The sequence below is a fragment of the Vespa crabro genome, chromosome 15 (assembly GCF_910589235.1).
Source record: "Vespa crabro chromosome 15, iyVesCrab1.2, whole genome shotgun sequence".
NCBI lineage: Eukaryota > Metazoa > Arthropoda > Insecta > Hymenoptera > Vespidae > Vespa > Vespa crabro.
In genome coordinates, this window is record NC_060969.1 from 3,004,090 (window position 1) to 3,023,905 (window position 19,816).

The 19,816-nt window shown below is 29.5% G+C and overlaps 1 protein-coding gene across 3 annotated transcripts; it reads left to right on the plus strand.

Annotated features, from left to right (window-relative positions):
* Positions 1-348: 348 nt before the first annotated feature.
* LOC124429405 (synaptic vesicle glycoprotein 2B-like) lies at positions 349-14,267 on the plus strand. 3 transcript variants are annotated; one of them, XM_046974641.1, is made up of 13 exons: positions 349-682; positions 5,218-5,403; positions 5,598-5,651; positions 6,067-6,228; positions 6,757-6,919; positions 7,383-7,504; positions 7,834-8,072; positions 10,406-10,569; positions 10,940-11,117; positions 11,491-11,608; positions 12,401-12,560; positions 13,306-13,433; positions 14,081-14,267. In XM_046974641.1, the coding sequence occupies exons 2-13, from the start codon at positions 5,358-5,360 to the stop codon at positions 14,143-14,145; spliced, it is 1,599 nt and encodes a 532-aa protein (XP_046830597.1). In that variant the 5' UTR covers positions 349-682; positions 5,218-5,357; the 3' UTR covers positions 14,146-14,267. The 3 variants fall into 3 exon arrangements, with proteins under 3 accessions (XP_046830597.1, XP_046830596.1, XP_046830595.1); XM_046974640.1 differs by lacking the exon at positions 349-682 and adding an exon at positions 3,915-5,127; XM_046974639.1 differs by lacking the exon at positions 349-682 and adding an exon at positions 3,915-5,123.
* The last annotated feature ends 5,549 nt before the right edge of the window (positions 14,268-19,816 follow it).

Sequence of the window (19,816 nt, forward strand, 5' to 3'; positions counted from 1 at the left end):
CTCGATAAAAATTTTTTATTTACCATGTAGATACATATGTAAACACATACGTACATTTTTTTTTCTTTTTTCATCTTCTCATATAAACGAATTTTTTATTACTCAGATTAACACAAAAAAATTAGAACACCGATAATCATTCAACAATAATTCCTACGTCCTTTAAATATTTTTCCTTAAAGATAATATACTTATATCGTGTATCACGAGAAAGTATTAATCTACGTATTAATCGTAATAAAATCCATAATAGACGTCGAACGTTTATCTATTGAAAATCATAATGCCATAAAGAGAAATTCCCTATCTTCTTTTCTAGTCGTTTCTAAGAAGAAAATGATGAAGAGGAAGCTTTTCGTATATAAAAGACGAACGAAGACGAAAGGCTTGAAACGACACTGAGCAGCACCTTCATCGAGCTAAATAGATGCTCGAAGGCAAGATTCTCCCAGACGCTCAAGGTAATATCGTTTGCGAGAACTCAGAAGAGAAAGAGAGAGAGAGAGAGAGAGAAAGAGAGAGAGAGCCGATGCTGCGAAGGAGAAACAAGTTTGAATAGAGCCCGCATTCCGCATCGAATACCCGAGAAACTCATTAAGGGAGTTGCCAACTGACTAGTAGTGAGGGTGCCAGCTGTTGAAGTGAGGAGGAAGACTTACACCAACGTAGTATCGACAGACAGGTACTATATCTAAAATAGGTTGAGTATGAGTACTCAGCTGATTACAAGTATAACTTCTTAACATACGCATGCATACACATACATATGTATCCTAGTATATGGCAAATATGTAAGCAACTCGAACACCTGACATTATGACGAGTCAACAATCGCTTTTTCTTTATTTTTTTTTTTCTTTTTTTTATTTTTCTTTTTTATTTTTTTTTTTTTTTTTTTTTGTATACAATGAAACTTTATAATCTCTCGTAGATATTTTCGATTTTCATTAAGTACTTTCGATACGTTCAAAGTGGGAATATTTAAGAGAACAAAAAAAAAAGAGTGAGAGAGAGAGAAAGAGAGAGAGAGAAAAGATATTGTTTAAAAAGAAAAATGTAAGTACGTTTAATTTTAAATAATAGATACGTAACAGCCAAATCTAATTATATCTATAAACCCTGATGCAACTTCTTCTTCAACTATTTCACTTGCGTTTATATATAATTAGGATTATATATATATATATATATATATTTAGTTCAAGAATCTATAATTTAAAATTAAAGGTACTTGTAATTTTTTGAGAGATATATATATATATATAAATTTTTTTTTTCATGATATTTTATTTTCTTAAATAGTCCCTTTTCAATCGAAGATATTCGACCAAATTGTACACTATTACCGCCTTATACTTCTTCTTTTTTGTTTTTCTTGTTACCTTCACAAAAGACTTTTTTTTTTTTTTTCTTTTTTTTTTAACTCAGATCCGACGTCATTTAATTATACACTATCAGAACATTTTCTATTTGATAATATCAGTTATACATATAATTATCTCAAGTAAGAGTGTGCTCAGCCTACCATAAAAATTAATTCAAATCAGCCTGTTTAACGACCACTCCTATATATTCATTCAGATATATATATATATATATATATATATATATATATATATATATATGTGTAAGGTTTGCTTATAAATATATTTGCAATAAATATTATCAATATTCTACGGTATCACATTATTATTCCATAATACTTATATATCGAAAGGTCGGTCTAGTTGTTTTTTCTTTTTCTTTTTCTTTTTTTTTTTTTTTTTGTTTTTTTTTTTTACAATGAAAACTCCTCCGTTTGAAAATATTCTTACGTCGCAGAAAATTTTATTACTTCTAATAGTTCTCTCCACAAATTATCCGTGATAATTTCAATAATATTAAATTCAGTTTTTAGCGTATAGAAATGATGCTTTTAGAGTGGTTATAACGATTGAAAGAGAAAGAGATAGGAGATAGAAGCAAAGTCTGCCAAATGTACACGTTGATAAGTGGAAACTGAGATGCCCAAGCTGTACCAAAAGCTCGTTCTCTTCCACTATCCGTGGAAATTGAATGGTACTCTCGTGTTCTTGTCAACTGGGTCAGGCACACTTCGGGCGCGTTGGTGAAAATGGGCCAAAGGCTACCTAACACCGAATCAAATATCCGTTTTCGTTTCTACTTTAAGCGAGAGAAAGAGCCATATATAGCCTTCTGAGAGGTGTCGAGCTTACTAAATTTATCTTCCTCTATCTTGCTCTTGCTCTTGCTCTTGCTCTCGCTCTCTCTCTCCCTCTCTCTCTGTCTCTGTCTCTGTCTCTCCCTGTCTCTGTCTCTCTTCAATTTGTCTTCGATACTAATTAACGCCTTCGATTCTTGTAAAATTATGAGACCAAGTTCGAAATTTCGAAGGAGACCAGCTGTTTCGGACAATATTAATTTATCAATTAAACACGATTAATATTGATATTAGAATTAATAAAAATTACTTCGAGTTGGTTGATTGATCGATAAGAGGAAAAAAAAAACAGAAGAAAAAAAAAATAAAAACTTTTCGAGACCAAAAGTATTTTTTTTTTTTGAGGATTATTTGCAAAAAAGAACAAAAAAAAATAAAAAAAAAAAAAAAAAAAAAACAAAACAAAAGGAGAAAAAGAAAAAAAAAGTTAATGAGATAATGAGATAAAAGATCGATTGATATCAACCTATTTTGATTCTATTATATCATTTGTTCCATTTTAAACTTGTATTGTCATTTGATATTGTTTTAATTAAAATTTTCTACCTGTTGAAGTATATCCAAATATATATATATATATATATATATATATATATATATATATATATATATATAAAAAGAAATAAAAAAAGAGATAGGAAGTATCATACGATCTTATTATCAATCTCTATAAATCTATCGATTTATATCAATAATATTTATCAATTAACGATAGAAAAAGCAATATTATCCGTATCTTGAAAGAGTGAAAGATAAATAGATAGGAAAAGTATAATGATTGATTGCAATATTCGATTTGATATGTCTAAGTAAATACGTATATTACGTTTCATTGGTTCTCTATAAAAAAAAAAAAAAAAAAAAAAAAAAAAAAAATTGATATGATGAAATTCAAATTCAAATTTTTTTTTATTCACGCTATTATAAAAATATTTTTCTATTAAGTTCTATTAATTATCGGATATTGAGATTAATATTCAACACACACACACACACACACACACACACACACACACACACACACACACACATACACACACACAAACACACATATATACATACACAAACAGACACACACAATTCGTCGAATTAAATCGATTTGTTTAACGATAATAAACAGATAAGACAACATCAAACGGTAAAAATCTTTTAATCTTTTTTCAAAGTTCGACGCGACGTTAGTTTCTCTCTCTCCCTCTCCCTATCTCTCTCTCTCTCTCTCTCCCTCTCTCTCTCTCTCTCTCTCTCTCTCTCTCTCTCTCTCTGCCTTGGTTATTCGTTCACCGTGAGAAAACTTATCTTTCGCGCGAATCACTTTTTCAGTTCTTTCCGGAACGTTCAGATAGTCATACGTATGTATATACGTTGTGTACGTTTTATGTACGGTCTAACGTTCAATTCGTTCAAGCAACAAATATCACTTGAAAATTTCAAATTAATCTCAAATCATTCATATTTATTCCCATATGATTATATTATCATATCATAGATAATCAATGCCGTATAAATAACGATACTAATGGCATCATTATATATCACTGTTTACGGAAGTAAGAAGACTTTTAATTAGAACTTTCAATGTGATAGAATATCTAATTTGAAAAATTTTCTTATACATTTGACGGTGCAAAATGAATATCTAAACAAAACTGGAAACGTGGGTAAAGTGTAAATCAAAACGTGACTCCCCCACTTCATCCCGTCCCACCCCACCACCTCCCTCCGTTCTCTTTCACTAAGTTGATTTGACGTAATCGAAAAAGAAGAAACTATAAAGAACATGAACGATCGCGCTTCATCATTGGTCGAAATCATATCTATAGTAATACGATCACGTATAGTATCATGGATATCTATTCTTTAAATTAAATCATTGTTCTTTCTTTCCTCGAGATCGATGATATTTTAATCAATAAACGTTGAATGCGTGCAGATTTATTGTGCGTATATGTGCTCGTTACATTTGCCAGGCTAAGATCATTCGAAAAGAAAAAGAAAAAGAAAAAGAAAAAGAAAAAAGAAGAGAGAAAACAAAAAATTCAACAGAAGAATTCAAAAGGAGAACGTAATATAATCGTCGAGAAATATCTCTTACGGAAATTGTATTAAGCCTACCCATCTCCCCTTCTCCCGGGCTCCCTCCCCGCTCTCCCCCTTATGTGCGCGTTCGATGACCTTGAACAAAACTATCGACTCTGGTGTAAGAAGAGAAAAAGAGGGAAATAAAAACGGCGAAGGGAGTGGGGGAAGGCGACGAAGAAAAAACAAAAAAAGAAGAGAGAAAAAGAAATAAAAGGAAAAAGAAAAAAAAAAAAAAACTAGAAGAAAAAAGAAGAGAAAAGATATATGCATATATAAAATAAAAATTAACACGATAACGTACGAAACGCGACATTCCTTATCGAGCAGAGCGAGGGATTCCCTAACAACTGTTTTCGTATGGCCGTTCGGACGATTAGAAGCAGCTTGAGAAGCGTGCGTATCAATTGAATCGTTTGACCCGTTTTTATTGGCAAGTCGCAGGAACGTGCGTTGGTCGTCGACGGGACGGTTGCCAGTAAAAGCTCATTCGTCCGCTATCGAGTGTGTGTGTACTTATCTCCCTTTCTCTCTCTCTCTCTCTCTCTCTCTTTCTCTCTCTCTTTCTCTCTCTCTTTCTTTCTCGAGTTGGAGTGCCGCGCGAATCTTCGAAAAATGTGCTAGCCCCGTCTAAAACACTTTCTAATAAAACAATCTTATTATAATTCGCAAAATTTGTCTGCGACGTTTTCAAAATTCTATCGGGAATATCGTACTTCGATTAACGTCGAGGAACTCATTTTTTCTTTTCTTCCGTCGAATAGTTCGCGAAGAGTGACTTTTTTTTTATTAATTCTCATCACGGATATATATATATATATATGTATGTATGCGAATGTGTATGTGTATATAAATAAATATATATATATATATATATATATATATATATATATATGTTTGTGTGTAAATTTCTTCAGCTTGAAAAATTTTGTTCAACTTCGATCTACGTAAATATATTGATTTAAACGCGTGGAAGCGTTCGACACGAGCGAACGACCTCTTCTTCATCGCAAACGTCATCTTCAAGTGAATCTTATTGTCTCCTTGATCTTTGGATATGGTCAAAGAAACATCAGAGGAGGATAAAATCTCAACAATAACCGGTGAGAAAGAAATAAAATATTCTACAAATATTTATGTATATATATATATATATGTGTGTATGTGTATATATATGTACATTTATATGTACAATTTGTAATTGACATTAATATGTATTATATATTACGTGGAAAATTTTTTCGTAGGATAGAAAAAAATTAAAAATTGATATTTCATTTTTTGTTTACTTTGATAGGTAATGTCAACGTCGATGAACCTGCCGAATATGAAAGAGCTATTTCGGTTACTGGTAGGTTTCTTTTTTATCGAAAGATGTTTTTATTTCTTCTTCTTCTTCTTCTTCTTCTTCTTTCCCGTTTCTTTTCTTTTTTTCTGTCTTTCATTTTTCATTTCTTCTTTTATTTTTTTTTTCTTTCTTTTTTCTCCTCTCTACACTTTGATTAATACGAAAAATAATTAATGAGATGCGTCGAATATTATATACGTTAAAGATTATCAAAGAATTATCAATACAATATTTCTTCTCTTGGATTTCTTCACTCAGCATTATCATATTTCAGATAAAAATTTCGTATATTTCCAAATAAATAATCTAATTTAAATATGGACTTTGAGTAATTGATTGAAAATATGTCTGAACGTAGAACGACTTATTCTTACGTACGAGTACGATCGCATAATCTTAATTAAAAAATAATTTTTAGGCTTTGGACTGTTCAACGTATTACTCTTCATGGCGGCATTGCCGATAGCATGGACCGGTGCCTTTGATACAACATCACCCGCATTTATTTTAGCATCTGCCGAATGCGACCTGCAACTGACATTTTTTCGAAAAGGACTACTCATTGCATTTCCCTTCATAGGTAAAAGTGATTTTCTCTTTATTTTCTTTTTTCTTTTTTTTTTTTTTCTTTTCTTTTTTTTTTTGCTTTTCACATTTTTATCTTCTTTCCTTTTCTCCGACAATTATTCACAGATCTTCCAAACTGCACTATCTATTTATCTATCTATCGTAATAACTTTGTCCATCAGAGTACACGTTGCTTGTCACTGATAACCAAAGTCGCATTATCATAAAATCTTTGAAATTGAATGATAACGTTTGATTTAAAAAACGAAAACAACAAAAAAAAAAGAAAAGGAACAAGACACGAAAATTATATCAGTTATTTAAAAAGAAAGTAAAAAAAAAAAAAAAAAATTAACAAACAAACAAGTAAGGAAAACGAAATAAAAAAAGAAAAAAAAAAAAACACACGCACACGCACACGCACACGCACACACTATGAAACTCGTTCCGTGATAAAAACACGAATTCGAAATTTGATTCTTGATCTTATAAAATAAAACAATTACAATTAAAACGATGTATTTGTTTGTCTTATCAATAGCAATGCTGGCCACTGCTTCGTTGTGGGATTACGTGACGATTTACGTAGGCAGAAGGACCTTGTTCGTTCTTGGCTTACTAGCGGATTCCATCCTAAATATACTAAGCACTGCTGTAGACTCGTATCACGTGTTCTTACTCATTAAATTTATCAGCGGTGTCATGTGAGTAAAGAACGAATGATATAGGATAGAAAAGGAAAAAAAAAAGAAAAAAAAGAAAAAAAAAGTAAAAAAAAGGAAGAAGAAAAACTAAAAGAGTGGTGAAAAAAAAAAAAAAGAAAAAAGGATAGTTAACATGCAACACAAATGATTTACGTGTGCCATTTTATTTCCTCGTTTAAAAGCTTAAAGAGAATAATTTTCTTATCTTATTTGACGTTACTATATCATAATTTGGAATTGACGTAACCATACTTTTACTTCTATAAGCGTACTCACGTATATACATATGTGCGTGCATATGCCTGTGCACGCTCGCGTCCACTTACATGCATCTATTATATTTCTCTTTATGACATATATATATATATATATATATATATATATATATATATATGCATACATACACAGAAAGAGGGAGAGAGACAAACAAGCAAACACAAAGAGACACACATATAAATTCCAGAGCTGGCGGTCCACCCTCGATGGTGATGGGATACTTAACAGAATTTCACTCTGCAACATATAAACCACGTTTCGCCGCCTGGTCTGGTTTTCTGTTTTCCATGGCAACTATCGTACCAGCAGGTAGGAAACGATTCATACGTTGATATAATCGTACTGATGAGATTTGATTCAACGAAAAGTCATAATAACAAGAGAATATAAAATATTTTTGTTTCTTTTATTCAATAACATTTAATTAATAATCAATTAAATAATAAAATATCAAAGCTTAAATAATCAAATAATCGTTGTAATAACATTCATTTGCACAAAATATAATATAATATATATATATATATATATATATATATATATATATATATATAAATATGTATATATGTATAGATATAATAAGACTATCTAGAAAAATATATTCTATAATTATTAATAATAATTTATTTTCTTTATAGCTTTGGGCTTTACTATATTACCCTTAGAATGGGTAGTCGATGTATTTGGTAAAAGCTATAACAGCTGGCGAATTTATTTACTTCTTTGTTCAATACCACCTGTTCTTGGACTTGTTACTGCTAGCATGTTACCTGAAAGTCCAAAACATCTCATGGAAATTGGAAGGCAGGATGAGGCATTAAAATTATTTCGTAGAATGTACACCATGAACACAAGAAAACCAGCCGATACGTTCTCGGTAAGGTTCGTAATTAATCGATATGTAGTAGTCGTTATATAGCATGAGTCAATAACAATTACATGTCATAATAATTAACTCACATAATTATGTATATATATATATATATATATATATATATATATATATATATATATATAGATCGATAAAAGAGGAAAAAAAAGATAAAAGAAAAAGAAGAAGAAGGAAAACAAATAATGAACAATATATTATTACATATAAATCGTTTCTCTTTGTATATAAAAAAAAAAAAGAGGAAAAAAAAGATAAAAAAAAAGAAGAAGAAGGAAAACAAATAATGAACAATATATTATTACATATAAATCGTTTCTCTTTGTATATAAAAAAAAAAAAAAAAAAAAAGTCAAACAGAAATAACCGGTCTGTTCTTATTAATTTGTTATTTTTTTATTTTCTTAATCATTATTTCATGAATTCTTACTATCCAAGAAATTGTTATCGACTCACCCTGTATATCATTCTCCTATCATGTCGATCGGTTAATTAAAGACAAGTTTTAACGCGAAAGTTTCATCTAACGCATGTAACTTTTCTGAACCTTCGCTAAGATCGAATTTACGCGAACTGTTAACGTTGGAAACATAGCAAAAAGGATAGGTAGAAAAGTTTTCTTAGATTGAGGATCGTAAAAGTAATTATAACGGGTAGCGCTCTAACTCTTCTCTCGCGTTATAGTAAGGAAATAACTTTCTTTTCGATCCTTATCCTAAGAAGTTTTTTTCTTTCTTTCTCTCATTCTTTCCTTTATTCCTTCCTTCCTTCTTCACTATTCCAAACCAATCAATGAGAGTTTAATCATTTTCCCTTTCGTGAATTTACACTATAAATCGTTCTGAAAATGGCTTGGTATGGATGGATGGATGGATGGCTTCAACGTTAACTCATCATTCAACGTACGTCGTAATGAAGAACCATGATAATAGAGACTATTTTAACGACGTGGTTTAATCAATGCTCGTAAATTGCTGAATATTACGCTCTCATATCTCGTGGGACTCGTTTACGGCCAAACGATCGCGTTAATAATCAAAATTTCTGACATTCCTACTAACGAAACCTATACGAATATTTTAGCTATCGTCTGAATTTTCAGAACATTCTCTTTTCTCTCTCTCTCACTCTATCAAATTTTTTATACTAAACTGAATTCGTAAACAACAATACGTCGAATTAAACTATCACGTCCAACATGATACTCCTACCATATCGTATTCCAATGATATAATTCATATTTAAAGATTAATGATTAATAATTAATTTATAATAATAATTAATTTATTACTTATAAATATACGATGCTGTATATCAATGCTGTATAACTCAAAAATGATGATAATAATAATAATAATAATAATAATAATAATAATAATAATAATAATAATAATAATAATAATATTATAATAATAATATTTGGACAATAAAATTAATAATTTATTGTCCAAAAATTCTTACTTCCAACAATTTTTTTTTTCATATAACTAACGTAACAATAATGTCTACTAGTTAAAGATTTTTCTTTTCTTTCTATTTTATCATCATTTATGAATCAACGTATGACAAATCGTTCGTTTAGAAAGAAAGGACCAAAGAAAAAAAAAAAAAAAGAAGAAGAAGAAGGAAAGAAAAAACTAAATCGAAATAATTCCAACTAAGCTTACGTGTAATTCCCAGCCAATACTTTATGAGATTTTCTATCGTCGATGTATGTATATATATATATATATATATATATATATATATATATATATATATATATGTAGGAATCAAGATTGATTACGTGACAAAGTCTTATCGGTCGTTAACTTGTCCGCAAGGTCAATCCCCCTATTGTAGAACGAAAATACGCGAGGAGTTCCTTTTTTCCTTCTTTTTCTTTCTTCTTTTTTTTTTTTTTTTTTTTTTTTCTCTAAATTCACCCTCTGATACTTTTAACAAACGGCCATGACAGAAGAAGAGAGAGAAAGAGAGAGAGAGAGAGATATCTTTGCACGTAGAAAACAAACGACACTTTTTATTTACGATACGTCCAGCAAAAGCACGTGAGAAAGGGATGCTTGGCCCGCGTTGGTTGGTTGGTTGGTTGGTATGGTACGGTAAAGGGTAGAAACGGTTGAGGGGGAGGGAATGGTAGGTTGCCGTCTGACTCGAGAAAACAGAGAAACGGCAAAATCGGATTTTCCAAGCGAATAGAACATTTAGATACCGGGACGGCGTGTTGGTAGCGTCGGATGTATAATTCACCTACGGGGAGGATTCTAGAGAGACCGTCGGCCTCTCGCATTGTTCTCTCCTCTTGCACGTTCGTTTTCCAGATAAAAGCTTTGGTCGTCCAGAAGACGCAATTATCACGGCCGACGTTAAGGGCGAGCCTCGAAAAAATGCGAATCGACCTTTACAACACTAAACTCTTGTTCTCGGCGCCTTATCTTCCAGCCTTCTCTTACGTAACTTTCTTACAATTTGGAAGTATGCTCGGGTAAGTAAAATCCAATGAGAAACCTTATTTTGACCAATCATTCACGTTATTACTTCTTTCATTCTTTCTTTCTTTCTTTCTTTCTTTCTTTCTTTTTTTTTTTTCTTTCTTTACTTTATTATAAGGATAATGATAATAATAATCATATTTACTCGTTAACAACAACAACAACAACAACAACAACATTATCAATTAATACGTAAGATATAAACGTAAAGAAAAAAAATATTAATTTTAATCGTGAATACTTTTTTGATATTATAAAACGTTTAATTCCTAAAGAAAGAGAAAGAGAAAGATATATATACCGTACAAATGAAATGCTTTGTTAATGTTATAAAGATCAACGTGTTTTGATATATTCTTTCAGTTTTAATACTATGAGATTATGGGTCCCACATATGTTCATGATTTTAAGTAACTATGATTACGAGCATTGGAAACCTGTCGGAAGAGCTCCAACGATATGTGAAATGTTGGATCGTCATGCCGCTAAACCAGGCAGATTATATTTAAACAGTACAAACTTTGACGATGCATGCTTCGAGGTAGGTTCTTTATTTTTCCTCTTGATCGAGAAATGCATAATAATTACGAAGATATATATATATATATATATATATATATATATATATATATACTCTTTATTTTACACAAAGATATCACTGATCAACTGATAATAGACTTATTATGTATTCTTCGTTAAATGACTCATATTCGTAATTAAAAATGCTTCATTAATAAAATAATATAATTGTTTTTGTATCATTATCTTTTATGTTTTGTTATTGATTGACATATATATATATATATATATATATATATATATATATATATATATATTTATTATATAATATTTTCTTCTTCTCTGATTTTCTTCTTTATTCTCTTCTCTTCCTCTTCTTCTTCTTCTAATCATAGTGGAAAATCAATCCTGTCGTTTATCAAAATTCAACGATAATTGCATCCTCCGCCGTTCTCTTCAGTTTCCTTATGGGATTTCTAATGACGACGAGATTACGAAAGCAAATGATATTATGTAAGTACTTTTTTCATATTTATTATAATTAGAAATTATTATATTTTATATCTCTTTGATAGATAAACGAAAGAGTATATCCCAGTCACGGAATTATTAATAAAACGGGAAAACACTTATATTATTTGAAGTATAACGCAAGTGTTAAATTTTGAACGTAAAAATTGATCTTTTGGATTTTCTTTTTCTTTCTTTCTTTCTTTCTTTCTTTCTTTTTTCTTTCTTTCTTTTTTTTTTTTCGTAAATAATAGCATATTATCTCGACAGAAAACTTCTCAATTTTATTTAATTCCATTAGAAAAGTATCTTCTGTCAGGGAAAGAAATTTACTTGTGTTATTAAAAGGATAAAAAAAAAAAAAAGGGAAATAAAAAAAAAAAGAAAAAGAACAGAAAAAAGGAAGGACAATATGCCTAATATATTACGACGTTTCATTTATTTTACTTTTATTATGAATAATTTTGACTTTGATACTCTTTCTCATGTATCCATATAATCATATATTTATTAATTTATTTAATAATTATTTTACGTTCGTTAAAAATAATATATCGTTATATTGATCGTCCATTATAAAAATTCTATTAAAATTTCATTCGATTAAATTAGATATATCGATATACGAACGATCACATTTGTTATAATTCATATTAATTAGAACGCCTGTCTAACATTGTGACAAAACATATTAGTAATGCATATATATAATTAATGGTTTCATTATGAAGGACAATGACGAATCGAATAACATCTTGAATTTAATTCGTAGATTAACAGATACTACTGTTGCAGTTGCGGCCTTCCTGATATCGCTGGCAAGCAGTTTTGGAATAAATTGGGCACAGGCACCTCCCTATATGCTGACGTTAGCAGCCGCCGTTATCGTGACATCAAGAATAGCGAGTAATGTCGTTAACGCGGTGAATGCCGACGTTATTCCTATACCGTTAAGGTAATACCTCGTAAATAAAACTATAAACGTTTATTATAAAACCATTAACAATGTTTCAAACGATTCGATCAAGATCATAATCCCTCATTTTCATCTCAAATCCCTTTCTTCGTCATTCTTACGCGAAAAATTAATTGCCCTTCGATATTTCGAGTAATTTGGAATTTCAGAAAAAAAAAGAAATAAATAAATGAACAAATAAATGAATGAACACAATCTTTTCATATCAATTTCTATGAACACAATGTGCAGCAATTCGTTCATTTAATTATTCGTTTAAACTTTCATATCAGATCGGAACGTTTTTCTTTTTTTTTCTTTTTCTTTTTTTTTTTTTTTTCGAAATTTTAAACGAACTCTACGGAGACAGAAATTTCTTGATAAAAATAATAATTATACCTAGGAGTATAAAATAAGTCTAATCGTTTTTACATATCTTTCTCTTGATCTCCCCTCCCCCTCCTGCCTCTCCCCCCGCCTTAGTATAAGAATATCTTTGAGAGAGAGAGAGAGAGAGAGAGAGAGGAGATGGGGGTGAGAAAGATTTCATTTCTTTTTATCTCTTCTTTTTTTCTTTTTTTTTTTTTGTTTTTCTTTTTCTTTTTTTTTGGCTCTTTCCTTCATTCTTCCGCTTTTCACTATCATGGGGGCAACATTCCACTGGAATAACGATAGATAAAAAGCTATTATAAATGCAAGAGGTTCGCGACGTGCTCCGTTAACCGAATGGTTGCATTAATTTAAGGGCCACAAGTATGAGTATCATCACGTCCTCCGGAAACTTAGGAGTCGCATTGGGGAATGTTATTTTCTCAGCACTTCTTGATTTCGAGTGTCTCGCAGGTTTCCTCGGTCTTGGCTGTTTTTTCATAAGTAAGTTAAATATCTATTCATTTAAAATATTTCTCTCCTTGTTTTTCTTCCCCCTTCCCCTCCCTCTCCCTGCCTTTATATCGATTAACACATTTTTTGATTCACATTAATTATTATTATTAGGACCTTGCTTTATTACGATCATTCGATCGATATTAACGATTCAATTATAATAAATAATATTAATAAAATATATTCTAATATATTTAACGTTTACGGTACATAATACATATAATGATAAATTTATAACGATTGAGAATCATTCGAATTTCTTAAAAATTTTTTTCTTCTCTTTTTTTCTCCTTTTTTTTTCTTTTTTTTTTTTTTTTATCGATACACGTGTAATACCTATAAATATATATATTAACGAGGTAATATCTTTGATATATCTTTACTGATTATCCGATACATATTCCTTAATAAAAATAAATCTATTTTTAGATAAGATAAGTATCACGAAAGTTATTTATTTTTAATGATAAAGATCGATCATTGATTATAAATAATACAATTAATATCTTAGATCTTACGAAACAGATATATATATATATATATATTTATGATGAAATATAAACGATCAATTGGTAATTTAGAATTAAAAAATATTTAATTTTATTAAACACTTTAACGATCATTCTTTTTTTCAGTTTGTATCATCATAACGTTCCTATATCCAAAACCGGTAAGGGCATCGCCGCAGAGTTTAGCGTAGCACGAGATGATCGCACGAGAGATTAGACGAAAAAGATTTATATCTATGATATATTTTTGGAAGAAAAAAAAAAATGAGATACATACACATATCCACATATATATTATATATATGTATATACACACATACAGACACACATACATGCACACATATATATACATAAATATACACATACTTTTTTATTACGTTTTGATACACGAACAGTATGAAAGGAGGGAGAGAGAGAGAAAGAGAGAGAGAGAGAGAGAAAAAGAGAGAAAGAAAAAGAGAGAACGATAGAATGAGTGAACGTGTATTCGGCTGTGAAATATTTTTCGTCGGATGTACCTGACAAACGTTACGCTTTTGTCAATTTCCTAATAAAAATCTAACAAAAGAATTGCACTTTTATCCCGAGTCATATAAAACACTTCGATAACTTTATTACGACAGTGTAAAAAAAAGAAAAAAAAAAAAAAAGTAAATACGAGAAGAAACGAGACAGAAAGAAACGCAGAATCAAAGCAAACGATTGGAAAGAAATAAAAAGAGAGAGAGAGAGAGAGAGAGAGTGAGAGACACGTAAAAAAAACAAAATAATAGTAATAACAATAAAAAGAAGAAAAAGAAAAAAAAAAAAGGCACAATAAGAAACAAAAATATAAAAAAGGAAATGAAAGAGAAAGATTTAAATTGATCGAATTGGATAGATTTAACACTTTGTCGATTCTCTTTGGTCCATGATAATTGCATTTCGTTTGGAAACGCGACTCTCGAAAGACAAGCAAAGCGACAACAATTACAAGGATGACCCACTTGGCGAAGTTCCACCAAGCAAATCATTATACCGGATAACACCGATGGTTCCCTCCTCGTTGTTGTATGTTATCTCTACGGAATGCAGTTTCTCCATTGCAATTCTTCCCGCCACCCTCCCTAACCCCCCCCCCCCACCCCTTCCAGTTTAGCCGTTCACAAACGATGCACTTGAGCGCGATTCATTCTACGCGAATTCTACAATTGGACGTTGTAAACGTACGATATAATATTTTTTTTCTAACTAGTTTGCTATTAGAATAATAGATAGCATTTTCTTTCGTAACCTTTTCCGTTTCGTGAATTTTTTTTTTTTTCCTTTTTTTTCCTTTTTTTTTCTTTATAATATTAACGGAGAATATCAAAGTTGATTTAATTCATGTACATATATAATTTATGTGTGAGGGCGTGCGCACGCGCGCGCGTGTTTGTGTGTGTGTGTGTGTGTGTGTGTGTGTATATATATCATTATGTTTAATATCATCGATTAATTGTTATCGTTTCGAATGAGACGAAAAAGTAAAATTATAAGATGAAAAAAAGAAAAGATCTTCTTTCTAATAAAAATCCGTCTAAATAAATATTAAGTCTCTTTAAAAATGAAAGAAGAAAAAAAAAAGTGTAATAATCAATTTCTTATTATTAATTTTTATTTCATAGTTAGAATTTATTATCATATATATAAATGTTTGATTGTTGCGTATCATAGTTTGTTTAATTTGTTTCTTTCTTTTTTTTTCTTCTTCTTCTTCTTCTTTTTTTTTGTTTTTTTTTTTTTTTTTTAACGATATTAGAAAAATTCAATGTAATTATATCGTCAAGTATTTTATTTATATATAGATATATATCTACGTATATGTTAAAATTTATATATACTTTTGATAATAATAATATTTGTTTAATCGTTCGAAAGAAACAATTTTTGGACATTTTCTTGTTAGAAAATACATTAAAATAGAAAAGTTGCTTCTTCGTTAATGGGATTTCACGGTAAATTAAGCGATAACAGCTTAATGTTGTGGCAATACTTATCCCGTTGGACGATCTAATGCAAGCTCGTGTACATTAAGATAAGAGAGTTATTACAGGTTGTCTACAGTCCTGGTTAATTAGTATGATCGTAATCTCTCTTCATCAGAAATTTGTCCTGATTAATTGTAATTAAATTTTTTTTTTCTTTTTTTTCTTTTTTTCTTTTTTTTTTTGAATAAAAGTCTCTGACGATCATTTTAATTGATTGTCAATTTTCTCATCTCTGTTATAAATATATACGTTTCATAGCTCAACTTATCTGAAATATATTTATATATACGTATATGTATATACACACATATATATTTATATATATATATATATATATATGAAGTGCATCCTTATTGCGGAAGAGCTAACTAATATTGCCAGAAAGATAAACATCCAAACTTACGTGATGTTTAGGCATTAGATTAACTTCCTCCATGAACTTAGAACGCAACTTTGTTCCGTTCCAGATTATACGGCCATCCGTTACAACGGATAATACATGTAGCATTAAGTAGATTAGTAAATTTTAAAGATATTGATTGAACATTTTTATTTATGTTATATCTTACAAAATAATTTCATACATATATATATATATATATATATATATATATATATATATCATTGTAATTTTTTTTTATTTCTCCCAAAGCAAATAACGAAACTGTCGATCAAAATAAAATATACGATACATTTTGCTATATAACAAATATAATATCTTTACCATATAATCGATATTTTTATTATATATATGTATATAAATATCTTTTTCTTTAACTCTATTTCCTTCAGTTTAATCTCTAGTCCGTGTTATAAAGTCCCGGATCGTGGCAAATAGAGCGAGAGTTCCACACAGCTCGATTGCTATGCAAAGTTATGCGACCGAGCAACAAGGACTTGTACCACGGAATACGCTTTCGAAGTACGTGTGTTCGCCAGCGTGTAAACGTTAAGAGTATGCGCGTGAAAATTAATAAGCGTCGTGTCGTGGATTTTTCCATGCTCGAGTACAACGACCTCGACGGGGTTAAAATGATCTAAGAACGTGAAATGCGTTTGCGAAAGAGTTAACGTAATATGAGAAAATGTTTATGAGAAAATAACGATGAAAAGAAGAAAAGAAGAAGAAGAAGAAAACAAAAAAAAAAAAAGAAAGAAGAGAAAAGAAATAAAATAAATAAAATTCTCTGGTAAATTCATATGCGTCTGCTGTTCTCTCACCCCTTTTTTTTTTTATCTCTCTTTTCTTTTCTAATGAAATAAAAATATTCGTATAATCATTACATTAATTAAAAGATAGATTTTCTTTTTATATTGCTTCTCTTCTTTGCCTTTCGTTATTATTTTTATTACAAAGGAGAATTTGAAAAATGACGAAAGCTAAGGAAAAAGTAAGAGGAAATATATATGTGTGTGTGTGTGTGTGTGTATGTACATACATTCTGTGCACTTTATGAATTATTTCGACTTTTAACTGTTTTATCGACCTTGTTTTATCCACAAGATTTTTACCAATTCTATCTTTTATCATAGCATGTAATATATTGTCCCTCGAATGGTAAATACGAAACTATAACGTCAGCGAATAATACTACTTTATCGACTAATACAATTGCATAGTAGACGAATGTCGATAAACGTGTAAAAAAAACTATGTAGATAACGTGACGTATGAATGGATAATCTATGAAAATGATTGGGAACATTTTTCTCTAATATAAAATATCAATGAAAATTTTGCAATCGCAAAAATATTTCTTCTAATCGATCCTAATTAAAAGAAAAATTTATAAATCCATTTCATATCGATCTTACGTACATACCTGATAAAAAGTAGATCCCTTCATATAATATTTTATTATCATTAAATCAACATTGATACATTAGCACGTCCTTCGTTGTAAATTATCCTGAAATCAAAATTAAAAGGAAACGTTTATCATATGCATAATTCATATACATATCTTATATAAAAAAAAAAAAAATTATCCATTATACTCAATATATATTATTTCGAAAGAAATAATTTATAATATTATTAAAAATATCGTCTATAACGAAATAGAAATAATTTTATTTTTTATAAAACAAATCATTTCTTTCTATGATATACAACGTCTCTACGAATATAAAACATTTAAACCATTTTATAATTAAGCAAGATGCAATCGAAATAACATACGAATTTCATTGTAATAAATCAATAATCATCTGTGAATATATAACATCAAAAATATATTATAACTGAGCAAGAATAAATCGAAATAATTTACGTATTTCATATAATAAATTGTCATTTGAGTGTTAACAATCACCTGTGAACATACAAAAATATTTTTATAATTAAACAAAAAACAATCAAAAGTCAATATTCATATTTTATATATTAATTTTATAAAAAATATATTCGGACATGTATGTACTATGACATAACCTTGAAATGATTTAGAACTACGAAAATTAAAGTTTTCACGTAAAACTAATGTTCCTGGAGATATAGCAGGCTATTATCAAGAATCGTAACAAAAAGAGTATGAAACGATTGAAAGATTTTGTACATGTCAATCATTGGACATTTAATGTGTCTAAATTTAATATCATTTGCTTTAATCATATAATGCAATAAATCATTAACCCTTGCAGACGATTAAAGCAAATGGTACGTATCATTTAATATATTACAATAATACGCGTTTTATTTTTCAATGACTGCGTATTACAAATTCCGCTCAATTGATTTCTCATACATCACATCGTTTAATTACGGCGTCGTATATTTTTTTTTTCTCTTTAATTATTTCACATTATTTTTACGATATCAATAATTATCTCTTATTATTAACGACGCACCGATCAATAATTTTGCATTTATAGTTGCAATCGATTGATATGTTGATTTTCAAATATATCCAAAGGCATACATTACGGATATACTGTACACACACACACATACACAAACAAACAAACAAACACACTTTTTATCGTATCCCTTATCAATATGAAATTGCATTTTTCAAAGATTTTCAAGAATTTTACGACATAGAACAGTAGTGCATCGAATTAGAATCAGTGTGGTTAGTACGTCGTTTTTTTTTTTTTATACTGAGATAAGAATATGTTTGTCGTACGAAGGATCAACGATTACTATCGTTAAATTTCATTTCTTACATATTTCCTAAATAATTGTGAAAGATGTGAAAACATAACCTAAGAATCTATATAATGCGATCGAAAGCTCCGAACTTTTCGAAGAATTCATAATATACGCATATATATATATATATATATATATGTGTGTGTATATGTAGAGAGAGAATTATTACGAATGTGCCGGTGCGTTGCATCGAGCTTACATATTTATTTGCATGTGTGCGCATTGTCTATGTATGTGTGTAAAAATGTTCGAGAGAGTTTTTTTTCTTTCTTTTTTCATCGCCTGATTTCACATAGACTACAGATATTTTCTACGAAATAATATTAATTAGTATGCCAGTCGACTACATGGGATATGTATAGGTTAATACTTACCGAAAATATATGCCATAGTTTACGTGCTCCCTGTTTAACTCCCGTCGTCTATATACATTTCGATATAATTAGTTCTCTTTAATATACTTACTTAGATATGTATCGTTTCTTCTTCGTTCCTTCCTTTTCGATACTCTCGACCATATTCTCGATTCTGTACAATTATTAACGTCTCATGATACATTATTTCGATAATAATTATTGTAATTATTCGATATGTATAAATAAAAATTCAACGAAATATTATTTTTCTTCTAAATACTTACAATATATTTATAAATATACTCGTATATATATATATATATATATATATGTATATAAATAT